General features: G+C 37.8%; 1 protein-coding gene across 1 annotated transcript in view; it reads left to right on the top strand.

Annotated features, from left to right (window-relative positions):
* The window catches only part of LOC113477854 (vesicular inhibitory amino acid transporter-like), a 33,591-nt gene extending 8,533 nt beyond the window's left edge, over nt 1-25,058 (top strand). The window contains exon 3 of the mRNA XM_026844534.1: nt 23,907-25,058. Within this exon, the coding sequence (XP_026700335.1) occupies nt 23,907-25,058 (1,152 nt within the window). The remainder of the gene's footprint in view (nt 1-23,906) is intronic.
* The last annotated feature ends 210 nt before the right edge of the window (nt 25,059-25,268 follow it).

Below are 25,268 nucleotides of genomic sequence, written 5' to 3'. Positions count from 1 at the left end.
TCCGCCATTTGAAAAACCTATCCATCACTTAGCCTGCTTTATTTTACTTAACGATACCATCGTTTTGCAATATTCTAAAAGGTTTCTATGAATTTATTACTAATGTATTTCAACCTTTCTGCATAAGATTAGCACTCTGAAGAAATAAAGTTCCAAGGGGAAAGATAGATATGTTAGCTAAAGTTTAAAACATATTTAAACTATGTGAAAATAAAAAGCTGGTGATTACACCTGTTTTGAAAGTGCAGACATTACCTTTAATAAGTATATTTGAATTCAGTGACAGAGATGTTTGACAGAAATGTGAGGTAAACATCTAATAAAAAGAGGATAGCAAGAGCCAGACTGACGTCAGACATAAATTTACTGACATGTAAGTTAGGATAGATATAAATTGGAGCATGAAACACAAGAAGTGTAATAATACTTGTCAGTGTTAAACAAAATAGGTCAAAAAGACTGTAAGCATTTGGTCCCAGCATTCTGTGTGGAATTTGAGTATCCTTCTGAATCCCTAAATTTAGCATTAAATGTTTCAGATTCTTTTTCTCACTTTTCATGATTCATTTTCTTACATAATTCTATCATTACCACTAACTTTCTGTCTGACATAGTAAGAGGAAAGCAGTATCCACAGACACATCTAGTCCCAGTAACTGTTACTTAAACACTTTTTATGGCACCTCAGTTACAGAAAAATAATCCTTCCAGTGTCACACAAGTCTGTGATTATGCTGATGACCATTTGTTCAGGTATCCAGTTCATGCCTCAGCTCTGCAAAGGACAAAAAAAAAAGATGTATTTCTAACCCTGCTGTATTTTCAAACATGAGCACCACCACATGAGAGCCAATGCAATAACATCTAGGGCACAGTAGCGTATCATACTCAGGAAGTGTTCAGCTGTGAATAAAAGCATGAAGTCCTAAAATATCCCAACTACATTCTAGTAACACATTTTATCTTCAGTCTCCCTCAGCAGCATCTAGTCAGGACAGGAGTCTGGGAGGAGAGCCCATTGCTGTCTCTGTGAGTTTTGCCTTTGATTTCACCGAAGCCAAGATTTCTGGAAGTCAATTTTGTCAATATTTGTTGTATGACCTTTTGGCAAGTCACGTTCTCTCTCACCCATTGTTTTCCTTTCTGAAAAACAAAAGTAATGCCTCTGTAAATACATCAAAGTGCCTAAAAATTCCTGAGTGTTATGTACACAATTACTATTAATTATTAATATTATAGCTACCAGTTAAAAAATAGACCAATAACAGTGTAAAAACACAACTGAACATAGAGTTGCCTATTTAAAAACAGAACAAATGTAAACTAAATGATTCAATCAGATCAGTAACTATGGTCTTAGTCAAAACTCAGCATGCAGGGTGTTGCATACTGCTATTGGATCTCATTTGATCAAATAATTCAGAAATCCGCATTAAAAGAGAAGGTAGATACAGCTGTATTGAGCTTTCCTCCTAAGGCAGGCTGAGGATGGCAAAGCCTGCGAGCTGCAGTTTTGTTAACAGTAAAACTGAAGTGTCCTAACAACACACTGTGAAACTGCATATGTAAGCAGATATGTGAATCTATGTACACATGTGTGTATTTTTCCTGTTTCCCAATACCTTGGCATTTGGTTTAGGAACAAGGGTAGAGAGTAGAGAAAGGGAAGGGGAAAGGCAAGAGAGGAGGAGAGAGAGCAGAGAATTTTGAACGGGCATCTGTCAGTAAAAAATAACAGTTTGAAGAAATTTCTATGAATAGCTTTGAAGAGAAGTCAGAGTTGTGAACAGAATGATTAAAACAATCCAAACATTCTTGACTGGTGAAGACAAACTACGCTAAAATGACAGTTGTTTTTGCCCTACCCAGAGGAAAGGGCAGAAGTGTTTTGCATGGCAATTAGAAGTAAACATTTCAGCAGAATTCAGAAGTGTTCTAAACAGTTAGTCTGGTGAATACAATTAGTCTAAAAGTGAAATTATTTCACAGTCCAGATTTATTATAGGAATGACTGAATCTTTGGTCTCTGAAATTAAATACAGGGATTTTCTTGCAGTGTTTTGAATGCAAATGTTTTCAAACAACGAAGTAGAGATTTGAATTTTGTTTTTAACTTCAACTGAAAAAAATGTGTATTTTTGGTGATGATACTGTATGTGTAAATGATTGCAACAGACATGTAAAGTTTGCAGGGAAACGTGTTTCATATTCCAACACTGCACAGGCAAAAGAAAACCTGTAGCCAGTTAATCTAAGTAAGGACAGAGTCCATAAAGCTGAGTTAATTCAAAAGTGAAAATGAACAGCATCATCTGGCAGGGTGATGCAAGTTGCATTTGTTTGTATACAGCTGTAAAAGGCCAGAAAATTTTGTCCTGGTTGTACAGTAGTGCTGGATAAATAAGCAAAGCAGCAGTCACAAGGATGAAGGTAGTTAAATTCTAATGGTACAGCATTTCACAGCAGAACCAAAGGAAAAATAAAGTCTATTTATTTGCCAGTCACATGCAGGAGGATTGTGACAAAGAGTATGGAGAATGTTTGACCAAGAAAGAGAAAGCCAAAGTAAAAGGCATTCAGTCTATAGTGTCATGAAGCAGTACAAGACAATAAAGACTGGAGAAAAAAACAAGAGAGACAAAGGGAAGAAGTGAAATAATGGCAAGTGAAATAATGTTCATCTGAGCATAACTGTAATTTAAACCATTGTGAGTCTATCTCTGCTTAGGTCTTAGAGGCACAAACAAGTTTAACAATGCGAAAAAGTCAGCCACTTTACTAAGCAGCTCCAAAGTGCTTTCAGTATTATGATGTTTGTACAATCTTTAAATACAGTGTAATATAAGCACGCAATTCTTTCCTGGACATTTGGTAAAACATGATGTATCAAAGCATACCGAATGTGCCATTTGATTCAATGCATCTGATACTTAATGTAACCATCTTTTGTCTCCTGTCTTTTGCAGAGATTAGGTTGTACAAAGATTAGAAATACCTACTGCAGAGGCAATTTTCTTGTTCCATGATCAGAATAACACAATAGGGTGCTTGGGTATGAATAATTAAATTGTTATTAATAATGATTAAAAATTGTGTCAATACTAAATTAATAATTACAGTAGTGATCATAAATATTCTCATATTTATATTCTGTATACATTAGTTTAGAAAAGACTCAACACATCAATAATCACCATTTTTAAAAACGAAAGTGTATATCTGTATATACTTCACAGTGTGTCGTTATAGATACATATCCATATTGTGTTCCAATTTGGCTCATTTTTATATGCCTAAAAGATTCACTTGAAAATATCTCATAGTTGATATTTATTTTTTTCTGTGATATTTCCTCTGAGTTACCTGCCTTCATCTCCCTAACATAGACTGAATCTTTTGAGTGCTTACTGAGGATCAACAACTCCCAAAGACTTAAGTGGAAAACACGGTGATGCTGAGAAACAGAATTAGCAGAATTAGCAGACATGCCCCTAAAGATATAAAGGCAAACATCTTTTTAAGGTGTCTAAACACCCATCCCATCAAGCTTTGCTGACATTGTATTTAAGCATTTTCTAAATATAAATATGTACATGCTTGTGTGCTTAGAAAGCTAAATATTTTTGCCATCAGGTCATTAGGTGTACCACAATACAAATCTTCTCATCCACAACCTTAAATAATTTAGTGACATTTAACTAAATAACCACTTAGATCTTAACTGCAGTACTTGATCTTAAGTATTTATTTTCCAGACTTGAGAACAAAGGTCAATCCTTTCTGGTGCCCAGAGCAGTTAACTTCCTTGAATTATACATTGAAGCTAAAGTCATATGCTGAACTAAATTATAGATGCCTGAGAGAAATAAACTTCTGCATTTCATATCAAGAGGTGGTACTGAGAATTAAAGGGAGATGCCCAATGCTGATATCCAACCTAGGTCCAAGTTTCCAAATGGAGCTACTCAAAATATGACAGCACAAAATTCCAAGACTGTAAGAAATGCCAGTTAATATGATTTTAGATGAAATGCACCTGCAGTACTGGCCAAATTTACTTCTCATAGGTTTACAATCACAAACCCATATAGCCACAACTGGAGACCCCCAAAAAGCCTAGAGCCTAGTGAGAGCCATCTAAACTCACATCTCTTTTTCCTATAATAGAATGTCACCATTATACAATGTAATTGATAAAAGATGTATTTTAGGGACGAAGACTCTGTAACTAATGTTTGTGCCCTGGTTTTCTCTTTTGATTTTCTCTTGAGTGAAAAAATGTTTCTGGACATACATCGCTACTTCATACAACCTTTTATTTCAGCTCAGATGCTGCAGTAGATTTCTTTAGTTTTGTGCACATATTCATATAGCTCAGAGAAGGCTACATACAGGATATATATTCTATTCCCAACTCTACTTTTTATCACAAAAGCTTTTTATCAAAAATGTGTTATCCTGCAACAATGAGATTACATCTACTTCACAGAAGTCTCTTTATTTGACATATAAGCACTGTGCAGTGGACTGATTTTAAGTTAACTAACTGCCATTCCCATAAATCTCATTAGACGATGCACTATATCAGTCTACTTTTCTCTTGGTCAGCTGCAAACACTAAAAATGTTATGAAGCCAGAACTCCTAAACATAGAAAAGTGTCTCATCTAAAATTGTTTCTTGATCCAGGAAGAAATATTTGGATTGTTCTCCTGGGATTGAAGTTGCTGTTTTGTAGGTTTTGCATTTTATGTTGTTTGTCACATCATCAGGGCAATGAACAGATGGAGGGAGCATTGAATGGATTTACATCACCATATTCTACTGTAACTATAATAGAAATGTTAGGAGTGGCAAATCAGCTTTCCATAGCCCCTCTGTGTCAGATTTGCCAGCATGTAGGAGCTGTGATATAACATAGCTACTCCACAAATTATTCCCTGGACATACAGACAGTCCTAACATATGGACAATTGGTTCAGAAAGCACCATGCTAGCTCCAAAACATCCCAGAAACAAGTACATGGGTTATACAAGTAGTGGATCAAAGTACTCCAATTCTTGAAGCCATCTAGATGTTAAAATGACATATTAAAGATCTTTAGAAATTAAAGCAGTCCTCAGATTATGCTTGCCCACACCATGGGCCAAAAATTGCATTTCCTAATAGGTGAGTTGCAAGACAGTTACGGGAGGTGTCTATTAGTTTCCTTCATAAATTACTCTCAATAGTTTGGCTATAACTGATATAGAATGGTCTATAATTTATGATTTTATGTTTTAAGCTAATTACTATATGAGATGAGAGGGAGACATTCTAAAGTATAATAACACAGACACAGAATTTAACATGCAACCTCAGCCTTAAATCTGAATATCTTGATTACACTGGGTATAAGATAGATATATTTAAAAATATTTATTCTTAACCAGCACCTTTATTTTATATCTTTAAGTGATTTTTACCTGAGCTTTACTGACATAGGTGTCTAATATTACATCCTTTTGGCAACAGTAGCCAGAAGTGCTGCTGTGCTTAAAGAAATCTGAATAATTCTGTTCAGAACCTCAAATTATAACGTCACATTTCAGAAAGTATTTATTCGAAACCTGATTTTTAGCAATGTCAATTATCCATAATTTCCAACAACTTTAGCTGAAACTCTTCTTGGCTCGTACTTTTGAAATCTATATATTTTAGCATCTGAATTTCAAAGCCACTGTATCATCTTGCAGGTTATTTTAGAAATAGTAGCTAAGTCACTGCAGTGCATAATATTCTTATCCTGGTGTTGATATCCAGTTTGACACAGTCTGGTTGGGAAAATCTTGAGGAATTTGCAAGTGTCTGTTTCCTGTTAGCAGTGACTTCTTGTGGATTGTTTATTTGTCATATCAATTTGAAAATCCTTTCATCTGGAAAATCTACTACTATTAATCTTTTAGAACAGCTATTTTATAGGTGTGAGGCTATAGTCCTCCTTCAGTACAGTACAGAAGTAGCTGGTAGTTGAAATTTTGTGCATGTAAAAAAACAAATGAACTAGGAAGTAAGCATACGGTAGTGTGATGGGTTAGCCTTAGTAACAGCCACACTTCCACCCAGCTGCTCGCTCACTCCCACCAACCCCCAGCTGAGCAGCAGGGTGGAAATGGAACAGGACCAAGAAAGAATGTGGATCGAGTTAAGGACAGGGAGCTCACTTAACAGATACAGTTGTGGGGAAAACAGACACTTGGGGAAAATTAACTTTATTGCTAAGTAATAGATATATATGTTTAATTACTGCGTCTGGTATTGGAGAAGAAAAAGACAAACGTTAAAGTAACACCCTTCCTCTTGCCTTTTCCATGCTCAACTTCACTCCAGAGTCCTCTATTGCCCCCTTCCTCCTCTCTCTATGGCATTTTCAGCCCTTCCTTACACAGATTTCCCCAAGACACTGCCATCCTGGCGGTGGGGCTCAGCATGCCCTGCCATGGGGTGCTGGAGCTGGCTGGGTCCAGCATGGAGCTCTCCTCACAGAGGCCACCCTGCAGATCCCTGCCATCACCTGGGCATGGACACCCAGTACAAGTAGTAGATAGAGCACGTTGATCTTGCTGATGCTTATCCTTACTGCTGCATTCCCAAGCAAAACAGCAGATTTGTCACTACCCAGTGTGCGTTTGAGAACAGAGAAGAGAAAAAGTACACAGACAGTTGACTACTTGGACATGGATTTTCAACCACCTAAATCGTTTGCCAGTAAAGACTATGAACAAAGCTTTTGTTGTCAAAAGTCAACATGGCCTCATGCTGGGGGCCCTCCTTCTTGCTTCCTCCTGCCCTTCTCCTTCTGGTCCACAGCGAGAGGGAGCTCCCTGTAGGTCTGATGGAGTCAGAGCAGGGAATGGGTGCCAAGGTCCCTGTGTGGGGGTCAGTGGAGGATCTAGGAGAGGCCAGCTCAACTTTTCTCCTTCTGGTGGTGCTTTCGACTCAGTAATCATATGAACCTTTGTGTTAATTGGAATTTGTGAGTTGGTTTGGCATGCTGCAAAATTCAGCTTGACAACATACACCCTTAGCAGGAACATCAGTATTTCCACTATATTATATCGCAGTCAGCTTAAGTACAGTTACATGATTGAAGTGAAAGCACATCTCCACTCAAGAGCTTTAAACCCTGCCATTCTTCTAAGGCCAACTACTATCAACAGTGTTGTTAGAGTTTAATAGCCTGCCAAGTGACAGAGGTGTGATTTACATGCACATATACTTGCAAAAAGGGTGTGTCGGTTTGCATTTCTCCCATGACATACATAAATTATATACTTCAGAAACCTCAATACTATGTCTCTTCCTCCCAGACCTCTTTTTCTTTCATTTCATCATTAGGAAGCCTTCAAACCACACAGGAGCTGGCCTGCTTTGGGAGTGTTAATGCCTAAAAAATGCCTTTGCATGAGTAGGTAGATAACTACAAGCACACCCATGCTACACCACTGTATTTGTATTTTTCACTGTAATAACTTTTTGTAAGAAAAAGTGATATATGTTTTAATACACAGGGTCACAACCAGCTTTCTCGGCTCTACACTGCTGTCCTGGCACAAAACAAAATGCTGGTGACCTCTCCTCAATGTCTGCCTCCTGCCTTCCTCCCAGAGGTTGTCACCTGCAGCAGACTCAGGCTCTCAGGGCTGCTAGAGACACTGCTGATAGACTCCTGGGCCGGTTCAACTTCCCATCTTATTTAGATCCCTCTGCTAACTACGTAAAATATTGTTCTCTCTGTTTAGCAGTCAGTAGAAGCAACTAAACAGAGCTCCTTGTCTTCCATCCAGAGTCTGCCCATGACAGACTTCTTCCTTCACCACCTGTGAATGTCTTCGTTCTTGTTGCCATGCAGGCCTATCATCTGGCATCAGCTTTCAGTCAGGCCTCTTTCTAAATCCTCACACTCAGACTACGTCCAGCTTCTATTTATTTTTACTGTAAAACCTCACTAATACATACTCTGATTTACCTATCCACAAGGCTAAAGCTCTTATCTGAACACATATTTCCCCATCTGGGTCACAGTAGTACACTCTTCCCAGAGCTTGCCAAGCTTGCCCCATGCACACTCACCTGAAAAGCTGATGCAGTTCCATACCCCATGGGTCCACCAGCTCATGCAGGCACCAATTCAACCATCAAATCAAATGTAAGCCACTCGTCTTTTCTTTAACAATCTACCATTTATCTTTCTGCATCTATTGACTCAGATCTCTGTTCTTCCAGTTACAATTACCATTGTCAATTTGTTAAATATTCATACAAGCATTCTATGAAGTTATATGAAGACATTTATTTGTGCTCCTCTGATCCTCTTAGAAATGTGCTTTTGCTGACAATTTCACAGTTATAAGCTATATTGGAACCACCATTTACTCTCTTGACTCACAGTTTCTGGTATTGACTTACGGTTTCCTTGACTGCCCTGTCTGCCTGTATTCATTTCTTGTTATCTTACCCCTAGATTTTAAATTATTTGGAGAAGAGACCATCTTTTTGTACTTTGTTTGCACAGTGCCCTTCACAATGGGTTTCTGATCAAGGTCTTCCAAGTGCTCCAATAATGAAAACAATTTTGAAAGTAAGTCTTAAAATGTTTTCTATTTTACAGAAACTCTTTACAAAATAATGATTGTTTAAATGTGGCCTGAGATAAATCAGCTTAATATTTTATTCAATTTCCTCTCTTTTTTTTTTATGTGGAATTGATTCTCCTTGCTATTGAGACCCATTGTAGGGACTGATGACAAGATATATCAGCAGGTGAATGCAATAAGAGTACCGTAGAATATTCGTACATTAAAATGGGCATTCCATCTTCAAAATCCAGATGGTCAAGAAAGAGAATGACAGAACCATGTTATCAAAGATAAATGGATAGTAGCATTATGCAAATGATACTCTCTGAAATAGTAAAGGTTACCAAACAGGATCAAGCAACAGTCAGCTGCTTGAAATCAATGATCACTTTATTCTATAGGAGAACTCAATGCACTACAACTTGTTGCAGAACAAGGATCTCTGGCTCCCTCAGGTGAAGGGAATAGCTGTTGTACTTTCCCACTACACTGAAATCAAATTAATCTACCATGTTTTTTGGTTTCATCAATCCCTGAGAGCATTTGTAACAAGCTGAATGAAAACAGATGGTATAATTTCTCCCTTTTTAATTCATAGCGGGTCACATGGTGTTTAAACCCACTATTATTAGGCAACTTTGAATTTCTATATCTGTTCTATCTGCTTACTTTATTTTTGTGATATTATGTTTGACAGATACCTTTCAAAACAAAGCCCAAATTAATATTGTAATTATTTACCAGCATTCTGTGGCTGAGATGATTTTTACACTTGTGCCTCTCTATAACACATGCTGCTAAGCAGCATTGGTAGAAATTATTCTTAAAAATATTCTTTCTGTCTCTATTCTTAAATTTATGAGGTGTGTAACTTCAGTGAATTTGCGTTAATAAACCGTATTTAGACATATAACTCCTCCCAAGAAAACATTCCTCCCAAGACAGCAAGAACATAGTGATAGCCAGCAGAAAGTAAAATATTTTGTCAGATTGCATTCCTTTCCTGTCTTGTATAAACTTCCTTTACTTTCATTAAGAAATTTCATTTTTTTATAAAAAGAAAGAGTGAGCCATAGGGTTCATCAAGGAATAGAAGTTTGACAATCTCATCATCTGCAGGTGTGTATGAGAATTTAATGTTGAAAGTTAAGGATATCTGAATTATTATAATGTACTGATAGAATCAAAAAGAGTAATGTTTCTGTAACAGACTTTCCAAATGGTAAAGCTTCTTCCACACAATCCATAGATGGTTAATCTACAGTTTACTTCAATGTGTATAATTCACTGAATTCAGAAGATTAACTGAAATGACACAAGCTCTGTCTGAATGATCAAATGGAGCTATTTGAGAAAATAAAAAGCCCTAAACACTGATTACACACAGTACTGAAGATGATATATTGTAACCTAGTTTTAGCACAGTAAGCTGTATAAAATGTTTTGCCTCTAAAGCTAAATAAAAGAAATTTACTTCTATTTGCATCTATTCTCCCTCTTCTCCCCACACACACGTTTCTTGGAACCCAGTGTTTCTCCGTATTCTTGGCCAGTGGCACTAGTTTTGCCATATGTACAATACTGTGTTCACTAAATAGCTAACCAAAAAAAAAAACAAACCAAACTTAATATTTACTCCTCAAAAATATAAACATATGAGTCAAAGTAAGAAAACATTCACTCCAACTCATACACACATACGCTGCTATCCATTTAATTTCTCTCAGTCCATTTCTTGAATTGACACAAGTAACAGCACCACCAGATTATGTTTTCTAGGTCCCTAGAGCAAACAAGCATTTTTGGTTGTTTTATGTTATCAGTAGCAATGGTAGCTACAGCTTTTGCCTTTACTGTACATGGGTCTTTCCATTCATGATAGCTTTTTTTATTGCTCAGTTTTCCCCTCTAGAAACGTGTTTGATTCTGGCTAGTTCCTCCCTGATAAGCAGAGGATTTTTTTCCGTTTTAAAACCCATTCTAGTTTGATTATTTCAAACTAAATTTGGGTATTTCACAAATTATGAATAGTTGTAATGAAGCCTGAAGAAATTTAAATATGGGTATAGCAATTACATGATGTAAGATACATTATTTCTTTTCTATAAGAAAAATATTTATAAAACATTATCTTATTTTTTTTCCTTTATAATGACAATGCCCTCACTTTACTGCTTGTATCATATTTAGAAGTTGACATTGAGGGGTTTTTTTCTATCTCACTACATCTTAAAGCCATTCTCTTGTTTCGTTGCCTGCATGATTTCTGAAACTCCAAATGATATGTCCCCAGCCATTTTCCCTTGAGGGACTTAAAAATCTTCTAAGCTTTAATGGGGATCTGGAGTTTAAAATTAGTTATCTACTCCTGCTTTTGTTGCTTTTGCTTGCCTGCTGACTTTTTTCAGTTTTTCTGGGAAGCCAGCTTCTCTCAGAGCTCTTCCTTTTGTACTTTTTATTGTTGTCATCTCAAGTTAAAAAAAAAAAAACCACACCAAAAAACACCCTGCTCAGAACTGGAGGCTTCACTCTGCTGCTTGGATGGGATTTCAGAGACTCTTTACTATATCTCCTAAATTGTGAGGAGCTGCCATTGCACTGCCACCAGGTTTCCTTTCCTAATCAGAAAGGATAATCAACTGCACAGCTCATACTTCCCCTCTAGCCTTCTACTTATTCCTGTCATGCCTATAGTTAGATATTTCTCATATCCAGTCATTTTTTTCCTCACAGTCTCTTGCCTGTCATGTTCTCCTACCCTTTGTTTCTACCTCATATGGTTCACAGCCTTATGTTTTTGTGTTTACCTGATGATACCTTTTTTCTCCCTGTTCCTGCCTCCCCTGGTGCAGTCCTACTTCCAAGTTATCCAGCATTCCTGCTCTTCATTTGCTCTTCCAGGGCACCTCACAGTCTCATGGCCTTCATAAACAAACTCATCTGACTTTACAGATGACACAGAGACATAAGCATCTCTGATGGAGATTCATAAATCCTAAAATAAGTGCCCTACACTATTGGAAAGAATAATCCTGTGGTGGTCCTTATTTCTCTCCATCCTCTCCAGAGCCAGCAGATTAGCTTTATTATTTGCTGTACTTAGATAGGTGAGGTTAGGAAACCCATTCCTAATAAATGTGCATCAAAGAAAGGTAGATTTGTCATGCATGTCCTTTCTGCTGCTGTGTGTACTCATTCATTAAATGTCTGAGATAGAAGTTGACTAGATTAACCCAATTCATACCTGCCAAGAAGTGGTCATTTCCTTGGGTACCAAAGAGAGTTAAAAAAAGTAGTCACTTTAGTAAATTTAGTAATAGTCATTAAGTTTTCACCTAAAATCCATTAATTTCACCTCATGACTAAATTGGGATTTTGCTTAAAAATTTGAATGTGAGAAATTAAAGTTATATAGGAGAAAGGAACAGGAGCTAAATCCAGTCTTATAATAAATTTCTCAAATATTAAATCACTACAGATCTCCACACTGAAGTATGAACAAAGGAGAGATCCAACAGAGCTGAGTAGTTTTCCCTGCACTGTCAGAATGGCTCAGGTTAAGAAAAAGGAATTAAACTCTTTTTTTAAAATATACAAAATTATACAGTAATTACTTAACTAACTTTGTTTTAGTAATGAAAGAATTGGTTTTATCTCTATCCATACAGACAGTATTTGTATCTAAAAGTTAAGAATAAACCTGAAGTCTTTGTTAAAGGTCAAGAATAATCAAGGTCCCCAGTCTGTTCATCCAGAGATCCTCAGCTGTTGTTTCCAAACAGCAACCAAGTCTTTCCAGTGTGGCTGCAGATCAAGAAAATTAATTTTTTAAAAAGATGAAAAAAAACGAAACAAACCACAGGAAAGGAATATGACTTACTTTATAAGTCCAGCATTTTTGTTCATGGGCCAGAACAGGTCAAGAACCACTATGTCACAGTCTGTACAGACAGAATGAGAATACCTCCTCAAGTGGTAATACCAAGTATTTTACATCTAGAGACCTTAAAAAGACATCTTCAGCATGCACTTTATATGCCATATGCCTGGTTTCACAATGCATAACTATATTCAAAATTTAGATTTTTTTAAAAAGAGAGCTTAAATAACTTTGCTTTTATGCTGAGTAATGAGGGGATGTCAGAACACTCAATCACATTTCTTTTCTGATCTTTAGTTTTTATTATTAATTATACAAATTTGGGAAGGTTTGTATAATCTACTTGAAATTAGGGGAATTATTGTACTTTGTTGAATTTTAAGAATTAGGTGATCTTTCATGTCATCATAGGAGAGAGACACCTCCATTAGAGTAATTCATTTGCAAGCTCAACTATTTGTATCTGTGCATCATGAAATATCAGCAGGAAAATCAGTTGCTGCTTTTTTTATCCTAAAGGTAGAAGTCCCTGGGGTGCCACTGAGGTTTAACTGAGGTTAAGAGAGGAAAAGCAGTAGAGATTTGTTGTCTATTCCTAGCCTAATTGTAAGACGTCTTTTCTCATGTATTCCAGAAGAATATACTATGATACTCCATATCAGTTTGCTGATTCCTAGAGACCAAAAATAATAGTATACCACTATTTATGTCTTTCACCCAGACTATTAACTGTATTCTCTCCAGGCAGTGCTCTAAGACAAATTTCCCCTTTATATGCCGAGCTCTGGGAGTCATTATAGCTTGAGTAAGAGTCCACCTAAAACTGGTGGTTGGGTCTGCGATGAGGAAGGAACAGGAGAATATCAGCCAGGGGAGGATTCAGTCACCTTTTATTCTGCATGCAATCATAACAGATCTTATGCCAGCTTTCAGAAAATATAACCCAGCTTCCAGAAGATGCAACATCTCTTCCTTTTCACCTCTCAGAGGTGCATAAGGTTTGTTCCAGTGAAATGTTCTTTGTAGTATGGGTTTGGGTTTTTTTCCATTTCCTCTTCAGCCTTACTTGTTAAAAGTAACAAGAATTGTGGCTTGTCCCATACAGGCAGCATTCAAGAAAAACTCCTAACAAGCCAAATGCTTTCTCCCAGCCTGAGTTTGAACTTTCTATGGACTTTAACTCTTCCTTTTGTTATGTCAGTGCAGACTCAAATATTAAGTTATTTGGCTTCCCACTGCTCCGCTTTGCTTCTAGTCTTCCAGAGTTCCTTCTCTGCCTCCCCTCAATCTCTTTTGACCACATTTCACTCACTCACATGCTGCTGTAGTGGATGTTTTGAGTACTTGACTGCCTTCAGGTGAAACCCTGAGAATCCATGATGAGCTATAAAGTAAGGAATGGGTAAGCAGCCAGTGAGTTCATGTTGCTTGCCACTACTAACTTTAAAAATAATGTTTGTTTTAGTTTTGACTGCTTTACTTTTTTCATCTCTCTCTTCTCTCTGCTACATAACACAAAATAAAAGCCCTCATTCTTTTACTAAAGCCTGCTTTCTCCTTTGGGACCAAGCAAAATAATATGTTTTCTTAAAAGGTAATTTGCTTGGGAGATTTACTTTGTGTGATTCAGTGCATTCTTGCAGACAGCTCTGAATTCATGCAAACTAACATTTTCTATCAAACCATGCAAAATTAAGCATCAAGGATATTATTTCAGTTTTAGAACAAACACTTAAACCAATAGCAAAGCCAATGGATCAGCTGTCATATACAATAGCAGCAATTCCTTTTTTGTTGAGGCATCTATTTCTTCTGGTCTCTTTCCTAATATTTAGGAGATTCTTAAAACTAATCTGTCCCCTAAAAGGAGAACAAAATCAGTGGCTTCTGTCAGTCAAATGGACACATGCATTTTGCAGTGCAGACCATGAGACTTGTTTACTTTCTTATCTTATCACATCATCTCCTGAGCAGTCTGTCTGCCTTATCATCTGCTTATGGGACCTGAAGGATTGACAGAACAACATTTCTAAAGTTTCTCTCAGTATATAAGGTGATTGTAGATATTAATCACAGAATAAACACCTTAGCTACTTTCCTTCCTGTAGCTAAAACAGGCTGGCATTGGCAAAGAGAAAGAATAAGAAAATCAGGAAAAACAATATTGCTGGTGTCCAATTCAACCATTCCTGAAGTTAAAGGAAGATTTTTTCACTGCCATTAAAGGAGATGGACCTGCTGCTAAGGTCGTACAGGCCATGGACAATATTTGAAGTTTTCCAAAGAACAGCTTGTAGTATTTTTGAATTCAAACTCAGCTGAGCTGTGAACAAACTGTGAAGCAAGTAGGAAAGCAGATGAATTCTTTTCCTGGTGTCTGCAGAGCAGTGCCAGGAGTCTGGGTAGTCAGCTAGGGAACCAGAAATTTTCACTGGTGAGGAGAAGTAGGATATAACCAATGATACTGCAAATACATGGTGGGATGATTCATGCAACTGGAATTTTAAAATAATCAGATAAATCATGTTTACAAAAAAAGAGTAGATAAAAGAAGTTGAGGGTGGCACTCTATGTTAGAGAGATTATTATCTGTGTTAGAGCTATTGTCCGGAAAGAAAAATTGTATTGTTCTTGGTGACTACAGTTTTAAAGACCTGTCCTGGAGGTTGTATGAAGTCTGTAGTAAAACATCTTTAAAATTTCTAAAAATTATAGATGATAATTATCTAACACAAAAGGTATTGAACCTAGCATAAGGTAGTTCTATTTTGAGCCTCATTACATTGAATAAAGATGATCAGATCAGTGGATCTAATTACATTCATTATGAGAAAACAGAGGACAGTAATAAAAAACTTGGTACTTCAGAAGAGTGAATTTTACAAACCTGGAGAAAATTATGAGTGATAATTGATTAGGAAGAATAAATACAGACAGCCAATTTTGAAAACAATTTGAAAGATGTTTAACAAGAATTTATGAGATGTCCAGAAGCCACATCTCATAATTAAGAAATAGTACGCCTGTGTGTTAAAACCCCTCCTACTTCAGATGTGAAATGAATATATCAATTAATATTTTTTTTAAATAGCAAAAAGGAGAAAGGGAGTGTGAGAGTAATCATTGTACATGATGAATTATGAAGTGTAGCAAAGAAATATAGGAACCCAAAGATACTAGGAAAATAGACATCTCCCAGAGATTAGGACAGTAAGAAAATAATTATTAGGAATTAGGGGAAATAAAGCTACATTTAGTGTAAAAATTTGTAAAAAATACTAATAAATTAAGTATGAATGGAACTGTGTGTCTGTGTATGTGACTGTGTATACCTGTCTAAAAGCACCAGGAGGAACAGCAGAAAAAATTTAAAAGGGAAGGTGTGCATTGAAGACTACAGCACACCATATATGTGATTTCATTCAAATGGAGAGGTAGAAAAACTGACCTATAGATAAGTGTTAAGGTTATGAAGTAGAGGACAGTATCAATAAAACATGCAGATAAGGAAAGCAACAGTACTGTGAAATTCAGGAATTTTGCTAATATTTATGAGGGATGAGACAACATAATAAGGCAAAAGACCAAAACTGCATCCATTTCAGAAGAGTACAGAAGGTAAATCCAAAATCTGTTTGTCATCACTAGTCAAGATCAACACCAGAGACATAGTGAGCACTTGACTGCCAGCATCGCTTGTCCTCCTTGATGCTCACAAGTGATCCTGGCCAGGCCACTGGGATACACACACCAGTGTTGTTGAGTATGTGAAACTGAGAGTGCGAAAAATCAACTTAGAGATTTTTTAATGTAGGGTCAACCTCCTCTACTCTGAGATCTCTCACTGAATTCCGCTACACTGATTTCCTACACTGGCAGTAGAGGGAGGTTCTAAAATTGTTCTTAACTCTGAAAAAAGATTTGAATGTTCATAAGGAGTCTCTGTAGAGAATCAGGAGGATGTGCTCATAGCACAGAACAGTGGGTCATTTTGTAATTTTTCAGGATGGGTATCATGGTATTCTGCATAAGATATTTAAAAGTTAACTCTCAGAGTTTCTAAGGTGTGTGTCTGCACTCCACTGTGTACATATTCTTTCACCCAGCAAGAGGAAGAGGAATCTCTGAAAGGACATTAATCTCAGCTCTGCTATCTTAAAATAGGTGTGTGCTATAAACTGAGGTGCCTATTTTTTCCAAGCTTAGACTTGGACAATTAACTATTAGATAACTATAGCTATAGTATTCAATTGCTATTACATGTGGAATTCTCAGAAGATTGTGGATGACATTCCAATATTTAAAAAGTCAGTTAAATCCTGACTAGTGAAACCTGGCAACAATTCTGAGAAAAAGAATGTAATTGTTAATACAGGTTTTAATTGATACAGAATAAAAAGCCAGGAATATAATTAGTGTCAGTCATTATGGTTGTGGAGAAAGAGTCCTTATAGTCCTTATTAAACATATGTAATATAATTCTTTGATGACATTGTAAAATAGGCAGTGAAAGATAAATAATATATTTAGACTTCTAAAAGGAATTTTCACAGAATCACAGAATCGTCTAGGTTGGAAAAGACCTTGAAGATCATCCAGTCCAACCATTAAACTAACACTGACAGTTCCCAACTACACCAGATCCCTCAGCGCTAAGTCAACCCGACTCTTAAACACCTCCAGGGATGGGGACTCCACCACTGCCCTGGGCAGCCCATTCCAACCTCTAACAACCCCTTCTGGAAAGAAATGCTTCATAATATCCAGTCTAAACCTTCCCTGGAACAATCTGAGGCCATTCCCTCTTGTCCTGTCACTTCTAACTTGGTTAAAGAGACTCATCCCCAGCTCTCTGCACCCTCCTTTCAGGGAGCTGTAGAGGGCGATGAGGTCTCCCCTCAGCCTCCTCTTCTCCAGACTAAACACCCCCAGTTCCCTCAGCCGCTCCCCGTCCGACCTGTGCTCCAGACCCTGCACCAGCTCCGTTGCCCTTCTCTGGACACGCTCGAGTCATTCCATGTCCTTTTTGGAGTGAGGGGCCCAAAACTGAACACAGGAATCGAGGGGCGGCCTCACCAGTGCCGAGTACAGGGGTCAGATCCCTTCCCTGTCCCTGCTGGCCACGCTATTGCTGACACAAGCCAGGATGCCATTGGCCTTCTTGGCCCCCTGGGCACACTGCTGGCTCCTGTTCAGCCGGCTGTCAATCAGCACCCCCAGGTCCCTCTCTGACTGGCAGCTCCCCAGCCACTCCTCCCCAAGCCTGTAGCGCTGCTGGGGGTTGTTGTGGCCCAAGGGCAGCCCCCGGCATTTGGCCTTATGGAAACTCCTGCAGTTGGCCTCAGCCCATGGCTCCAGCCTGTCCAGGTCTCTCTGCAGAGCCTCCCTGCCCTCGAGCAGATCAACACTCCCACCCAGCTGGGTGTCATCTGCAAACTGACTGAGGGTGCCTCGATCCCCTCATCTAGATCATCAATAAAGATGTTAAACAGGAGTGGGCCCAGAACCGAGCCCTGGGGGACACCACTCTTGATCTGCCACCAATCAGATTTAACTCCATTCACCACAACTCTTTGGGCCCGGCCATCCAGCCAGATTTTTACCCAGCAAAGCGTGTGCCCATCCAAGCTGGAAGCAGCCAGTTTTGCCAGGAGAATGCTGTGGGAAACGATGTCAAAGGCCTTACTAAATTCAAGGTAGGCAACATCCACAGCCTTTCCCTCATCCACTAAGCAGGTCGCCCTCTCGTAGAAGGAGATCAGGTTTGTCAGGCAGGACCTGCCTTTCATAACGCCATGCTGACTGGGCCTGATTGACTGGTTGATGACTTTTAATGGCACCCGAGATGACCTGCTCCATGACCTTCCCTGGCACCGAGGTCAGACTGATAGGTCTATAGTTTCCTGGATCATCCTTTCTGCCTTTCTTGTAGGTGGGTGTTACATTTGCCACCCTCCTGTCCAATAGGACCTCCCCAGTTAGCCATGACTTCAGGTAAATCATGCTTTGCAAGCACATCTTCCAAGTGTCTGAGCACCCTTAGGTGTAACCCATCTGGTCCCACAGACTTGTGTGCATCCACATTTTGACACATTTTGACACTTTAATGCACAACATTCTAATTTAAAATTTAGTGGAACAATAGAATACATCTTTAAAGGATTCATAAAGAACCCAAAAAAGAAATTGTCAGTGTGGATCTATTGTCAAAGGAATTAGTTTTTATTAGGGTTAGGAGGTTATCTAGTAGGATAATTGGCATCTGGTCCAGTATTGTTCAATGGAGTCAACAGTGATCTGGAAGAAAATACAAAATCACCGTTGATCACAGTGGCGTTTGAGAAAGGAAAAAGACCATGGAGGTCAACAAGCAAGTAGGTTTGTTATCATGGTATGAAATAAAGGGATTTGCTTTTTTTTTTTTTTTTATTTAATGCTTATAAAGTTATATCTTCACATAAATAACACAGCAACACAGGCTTGCATTTGTTCAGGAAAATTATTTATTTTAAATGACAGCAAATGCTAAATCACATAATTAAATATTTTGTGGAAGTGCACTGAAAAGCAGGGTTCCTGAATTTATGTCCCTACTCTTTCAAGAGGATCCATGAAGGACGCTTTCCTGTATAGTTCCTATGCCCAACCCATGTTCATGCGGGGAATCAAATACATAGTTGGGAAATAGTTAGGCTTAAATGAACCGTTCCAGTAGAGTAACTGCAGATGGTGAGAAAGGCAATCAGAGCTAATTCAGCAGTCTGGCATATTAACATGTATTCTGCATGTAGGAGAGTTGTACTAACTGAATAATTTTTAGTTAAATTATTCTTAATTTCTTAATTTATTTTTCCATCTGATTAAGTCTTAAGGTGAAAACTTTTTCTCCCTCCTTTTCTTTTAGCATTGCTTTTTACTCCTTTTTATTTCATTGTCTTTTGCCATATCTCAGGTCTGACCATGATTTGATCTTCTTTATTTTTTAATTACCTATCAATCTGCTTTGTTTTTCAAAGTGTCATATTTCAGGTTAAAATAGCCTATGAAATGAAGCATTTTACCTGGGATTAAAAGTCTTAAAACTGAACATTAAAGAATTTTAATGTTTTCTCAGAGTGCTTGTCTGTGTTCATTTATGTAGTTTTCTAAGCACATTTTATTCCCTGGGGAGGGGCTTGCCCTGAGGTGAAGTAGTGTTTGAAAAAGTCCATCTCCCCTGCACGAAACTGTGTGAGTGTTTTTTCTCTGTGCTGTTCTATTTTGTAAATAGATCACCTTAAAACAGCATATTCAAAGTGCAAATTATTTGACTTTGGACTAGAACCGTTGGAATTAAAACCACTCAGACAGTAACACTTCCCAGACAGAACACTAAACAAAGAGCTGGGCGGCAATTTAAGAAACAGCTCCTTTTGCTGCTCATTTTTAATTGATGCTTCACAGCTAAGACTGTCTGTGCCATAATTTGGACATGAGAACACAGGATCAGAAGACTCAATAAGAGCAAGTGCTGAGGCCAGGCTGGACCAAGTGAGCATTGACAAACAGCACAGAGATTACCTGTGTCCCTCTTCCACTAGCAAAGAATCGGTGAAATGTTGATATGCTCTGTCTACATTCTCTGTACACTCACTCCTCATGAGAGGGGGACAAAAGCTGCCTTCAGCAACATCCATGAAAGGATTTTTTTATGGAGGAGTTTTCCCACAGATAAGTCACTCTAAGCATTGGTCTAAGGTTGCTGAGCAGCTTTAAACCAGAGAACACAGCTCGATGCCTGTACTGTCATATTACATTGACAGCAAAATAAGTGCTTCTTAAAGATACCTTTTTCTTTGAAACTAAAGTATTTAAACTAGGTGATGTTCAGGAAATGGTTCTATCAGAAAGTGTTGCTTTTGGAAAGGTAAGAAGATCAAATACAAAATAGGTCTTGAAGTCTGACAAAGGGTCTTTTGTTGTTTGAGTTCTTGTGGCCATCACTAACATTTTTGGTTATTTTGTAGAAATTTAACAATGTGCTGATACATTAAACCTTTCTTCTTCTTCTTCTTCTTTTTTAATGGAAAAAAACATTTCTGTCAAGGCAGGAAAAATACTGTCATTTCACCACATACATATTTACTGTATTGGCGCATTCAGAGTTCTCCCATTACTCACTACTAACCATGCTCTGTATCTAAAAAGCTGCAAAACCAGTTATGTCCACAATGTTTGCTTTCTGCTATTAACTGAAAGCTGAAGTTTACAAAGACATCAGCTGAAAGGAAAACTTACAGTTTCTGTAGAGAGTTTCAATTTAGAAATTCTAAAGTCTGAACTTTGAAATTGGCAATCACTGATACATAATTTTAAGAAAGAATATATATAGTGCAAAAATGGGTTTGTTTAGTAAGGCCTGAATTCAGAAGATGGGGAAAAAAAAAAGTCTAAAAAACCTCACCTCTATCATCCTGTGGTCTGTGTTGCATACCAAATAAAATTATTTGATATAAACAGCAAGGACATGTTAGAGGTTAAAATTATGTTATGCTCTGATTAAACTAACAATTAAGCATGGAAAAGCAGACACCTGTGGGAAGGACTGTAAATGGCTGTCTAATGTGATAACGTCTCTGAAAGACTTATGCTTTGGTTTAGGTTGAGGCTAGTCATACAAACGTTAATAGACTAAATTCAGCAGGGGAGAAGTCATTGTGTGGGTAAGGCCTGTGCTGACACCTACCTGCAGTTTAATTATACAGTGACCCTTTGTGTCAGCAAATACCATTTGAACTCCCAAATGCAGGTTAAGGAGCAAAATAATAATGCTGTGAGTACAGAACAAATGAGATAAGCTTGCTATAAACTGCAAGGAACTGAGAAAACATCATTGTTCTTATGTTAATATGGAAGATGACTCTGACTTTTATCCTGATTTTTTCATAGACTTGGTTTATTTGTGATGCTTTTAAACTCAATCTGTTATGTAAATGTTCTCCAAGGATTGTTCTCATAGGAAAGAAATCACATTTTGTTCTTTAAGCAACTAGATAACTTGCCAGTCAGTGAAATCCACAATTAAAAATGGCATGATATCAAAAGCTACAATTACATGTGTGCTACCTGCAGTCTGGATACAGCCAGATATCTAGTCTGTTTTAAAAAGTAGACTGTTGGAGGGCAGAAATGGTAGAATTCTGAACACTTCTGTGAAGCTCATGTAAAAGAAATGCTAATTACACTGCAGAATAATTGGGTCATGAGACCTGTATTAGAATGGAGCTGAGCCATTGGAGTGGGGAGATTTGGGTGACTGAAGTGCCACAAGCTATGTAGTTGAACATCCCAACTCCTAAATGAAACGGCACCTGTGACTTACACAAAACCATTGCTGTAAATAAAGTCACGGAAAACAACCATAAAAGGTATCTAGTCAATAATTTTATTGTTGTATCAGTAAAAATAACTGAGGTACTTCTGTTTCAGTACATGAAGGCATAGACCTTTTTAATCAAAATGTACTAGGGCATGTACTTAATATGATTCTTCCAGCTCTAATTCAGCTGAAAGCTGAAGATAGCTGCATCTAGAGTGAAGCCTGATGAAATAGGCAATGATGCTCATTAATACGATGGGCACTCTATTTTTCTCATTGACTTAGAGAAAAAATACCGTTTTAATTCAAGGATTTCTAATCTTCCTTTTCTGGTTGATGCTCATCCCACAATCTGCCCAGAAAGGACTGCTATTTTGTGGCTAGAAGAAAAGGAGAATATTTTTTATACCCTGATGATTATTTATACACTGATGATTATTTAGTGTTTGAAAAATTGCCTCTCTTCAGAGCTCTCCTTATGGATCAGGCCTGGAAGTACTTGTATCACTTAGAAATGGAGTGATGGGTATAAACCCTGCAAAGCTGAGGTAGAGCTGGGCTCCTAGACTGTCCTTTCAGGAACTGTCTGCTGGGTATAAAATCTGAAGGAGCTGATAGCTAACACCAAAAACAGAAGCATGCCTGAAACATTTGTTCCCTGCATGGCCTCATACCCACAGTTGTAGATGGAAAAGTCTGAAATTAAGATTTAGCCCATTAAACTCACCTCTTCTGCTCTGGCTCCTGAAAGCAAGCAGTGGCACTACCCACTCGGGAAGTGAAAGAAGAAAAGTGGGTCACCCCTTCTGCGAGGAGGCCTGTTTCTGTTGGGTGTTCATGGGTTTTGCAGAGCAGATGGGGGTGCTCTGATTAGGTCAGAAAAAGAGTTTAGATGGGTTTAATCCAAATCAAGTCCTTCTGTCAGGCCAGAATAGCAAATATGAGGACAAATGCTCATATTTCATCATGTCATTGGTGCTGTAAGAAATACTGAAGTAAAAATTTCTGTAGAACTAGTTAACTGTATTTTGTTTCCTCCCTACCTTTCTTCAGTCATCAGGAATGAATACGCCTGACCAGTCTGACTAATGTACATTGTTTAGTTTCAGCTTTGTAGCATAAAAAGGGAGATGTCATGGAAGCATCTTTCCTAAATTGAATCTTTTTATGAATATTGTTCAAGGGTTTTGTTGGGTTTGTGCTAATAGAAATTAAACCACATGAAAGTGTCATTTGCCCTTAAATATAGGGGAAAAATAGGGGAAAAACCCAAAGAAATACACACAGTGTTCTGTGAAACAAAAATGTCACAGCTTTTTTACTGGATAAAACAAGTATAATTCTGTTATTTTCAGAAACTGTTTAGAGGAAAGTACATCTATATATTTTACGTGTATTTTTAAACACCTAAATAAGTTTGCACAGTCTAGAATCTGAGCTGTGAGAAGAATCACTTTAGCAGTGGACTTAACAAGAGCAAAGACTGCATGAGGCATACAGAAGCCACAGAGGAAATACAAGCAAAGTCTGATGTCACTCTAATGCCATTTTCTTTCCAGAGGTCTGTTAACAATTTGTAGACTGAAGAGGATTGTCATTACTGGATCTATCTCTAGTGTTATTTTTAATTTGAATTTGAACTTGTACAGATGATGCTGCAGTTGCTTAATTTTACTGATATTGAACCTGTTCATTAATATGCATGTTGACTGAATAACTGCCTATGAACCTTCTAAAATGTGCTTCTAATCACGTCAGCGTTAAATATTAACTAGGAACCTGACTCTATCATTCAGTCACATTCTCTTTTTCCTAGCTTATCGTTACATGTGTGTTGATAGGAGCAGTTATTTTTGCTGATAATTTCATTTATCACGAATAAACACATTTCTCATGATCATTACTTACTTAGCTAAATGTAGAAGTACTTTCACCATGCTGTTAGGTGAAAGCAATGTTCAATGGAGAGCAGGTTTGGGACTGTCACTTCTAGTAAACATTTTGCCTCAGGGATTTTGTGCTAACTTTTCTTCCTCTTTTTCCTCTTCAGGGAATATTCGTCCTAGGATTGCCGTATGCTCTTCTCCACAGTGGATATAGCGGCTTGTTTCTTATTATCTTGGCTGCAGCATTATGCTGTTACACAGGCAAAATTCTAATTGCTTGCCTGTATGAAGAAAACGAAAATGGGCAGCTCATAAGAGTGAGAGATACGTATGAAGATATTGCGAACGCCTGCTGCAAAAATCTATCTCCCAAACTAGGTGGCATAGTTGTCAATGTGACCCAAGTGATGGAACTGATCATGACATGTATTTTGTATCTGGTTGTTAGTGGGAACTTGCTGTTACATAGTTTTCCTTATGTACTAGTGACTGAGAAAACTTGGTCTGCAATTGCCTTTGTTACATTGCTGCCTTGTGTATTTATCAAGACTCTCAAAATTGTTTCCAAACTCAGCCAGCTTTGCTCCTTGGTCCATTTTTTTATCATCCTTGTAGTGATGACTTACTGTCTCACACAAATACATCAGTGGTCCTGGGCAAAATTCAGACTCTCCATTGAGTTTGAGGACTTCTTGGTGTCTGTAGGGGTGATCATTTTCAGTTATACGTCACAAATATTTCTTCCCACACTTGAAGGTAACATGAAAAACCCTGGGGAATTTAGATGTATGCTGAATTGGACCCACTTTTTTGCTTGTGTCTTGAAAACAACCTTTGCACTGACTGCATTCTTGACCTGGGGTGAAGAGACAAAGGAAGTTATTACAGACAACCTGCCATCATTTCTTCAAACCCTAGTGAATTTGTGTCTCTTAACCAAAGCTCTTCTTTCTTACCCTTTGCCCTTTTTTGCAGCCACAGAAATTGTGTATACTTGTATTTCTAGAGGCAACCATTCCAATTACAGATCTCCACTATTTGCTCTGGGTGTAAGAGGCTCATTTCTCCTGATAACTCTGCTGATGGCCATGTTCATACCACATTTTGCCCTGTTGATGGGTTTAACGGGCAGTGTAACAGGTGCTGCTATGACTTTTCTTCTTCCTTCTCTCTTCCATTTAAAACTTAAATGGAAAAAACTATCCTTCATAGAGAAATGTGCAGATATCTCTGTTTTTGCTTTGGGTTTCCTTTGTAGCCTTGCAGGCATGGTTTGCTCAATAAAAGGGCTGCTTGAAGTATTTGGAGGAATGTGAAAACATTTCCTAAAAGCCAAATAAGGCCCAGATCTCATAAATGCCTTTACCTTATTAGTCAGTATATAAGAGATTTTGTCACTAGATAAAATTAAGGATATGCTTTAATTTTTGCAGGGTCAGGGCTTTAGTGAGAGTAAGTGGCTCTAAGCAAACTGGAAAATAAGCTTTATAGACAAAAAGTACAAAATTACCCCTATTTAAAATGTT

Source organism: Athene cunicularia (assembly GCF_003259725.1).
Source record: "Athene cunicularia isolate RWA chromosome 3 unlocalized genomic scaffold, athCun1 chr3_part1, whole genome shotgun sequence".
NCBI classification, from domain to species: Eukaryota; Metazoa; Chordata; class Aves; order Strigiformes; family Strigidae; genus Athene; species Athene cunicularia.
The sequence above is the reverse complement of the archived record's forward strand: the minus strand, read 5'-3'. Positions and strand labels throughout refer to the sequence as shown.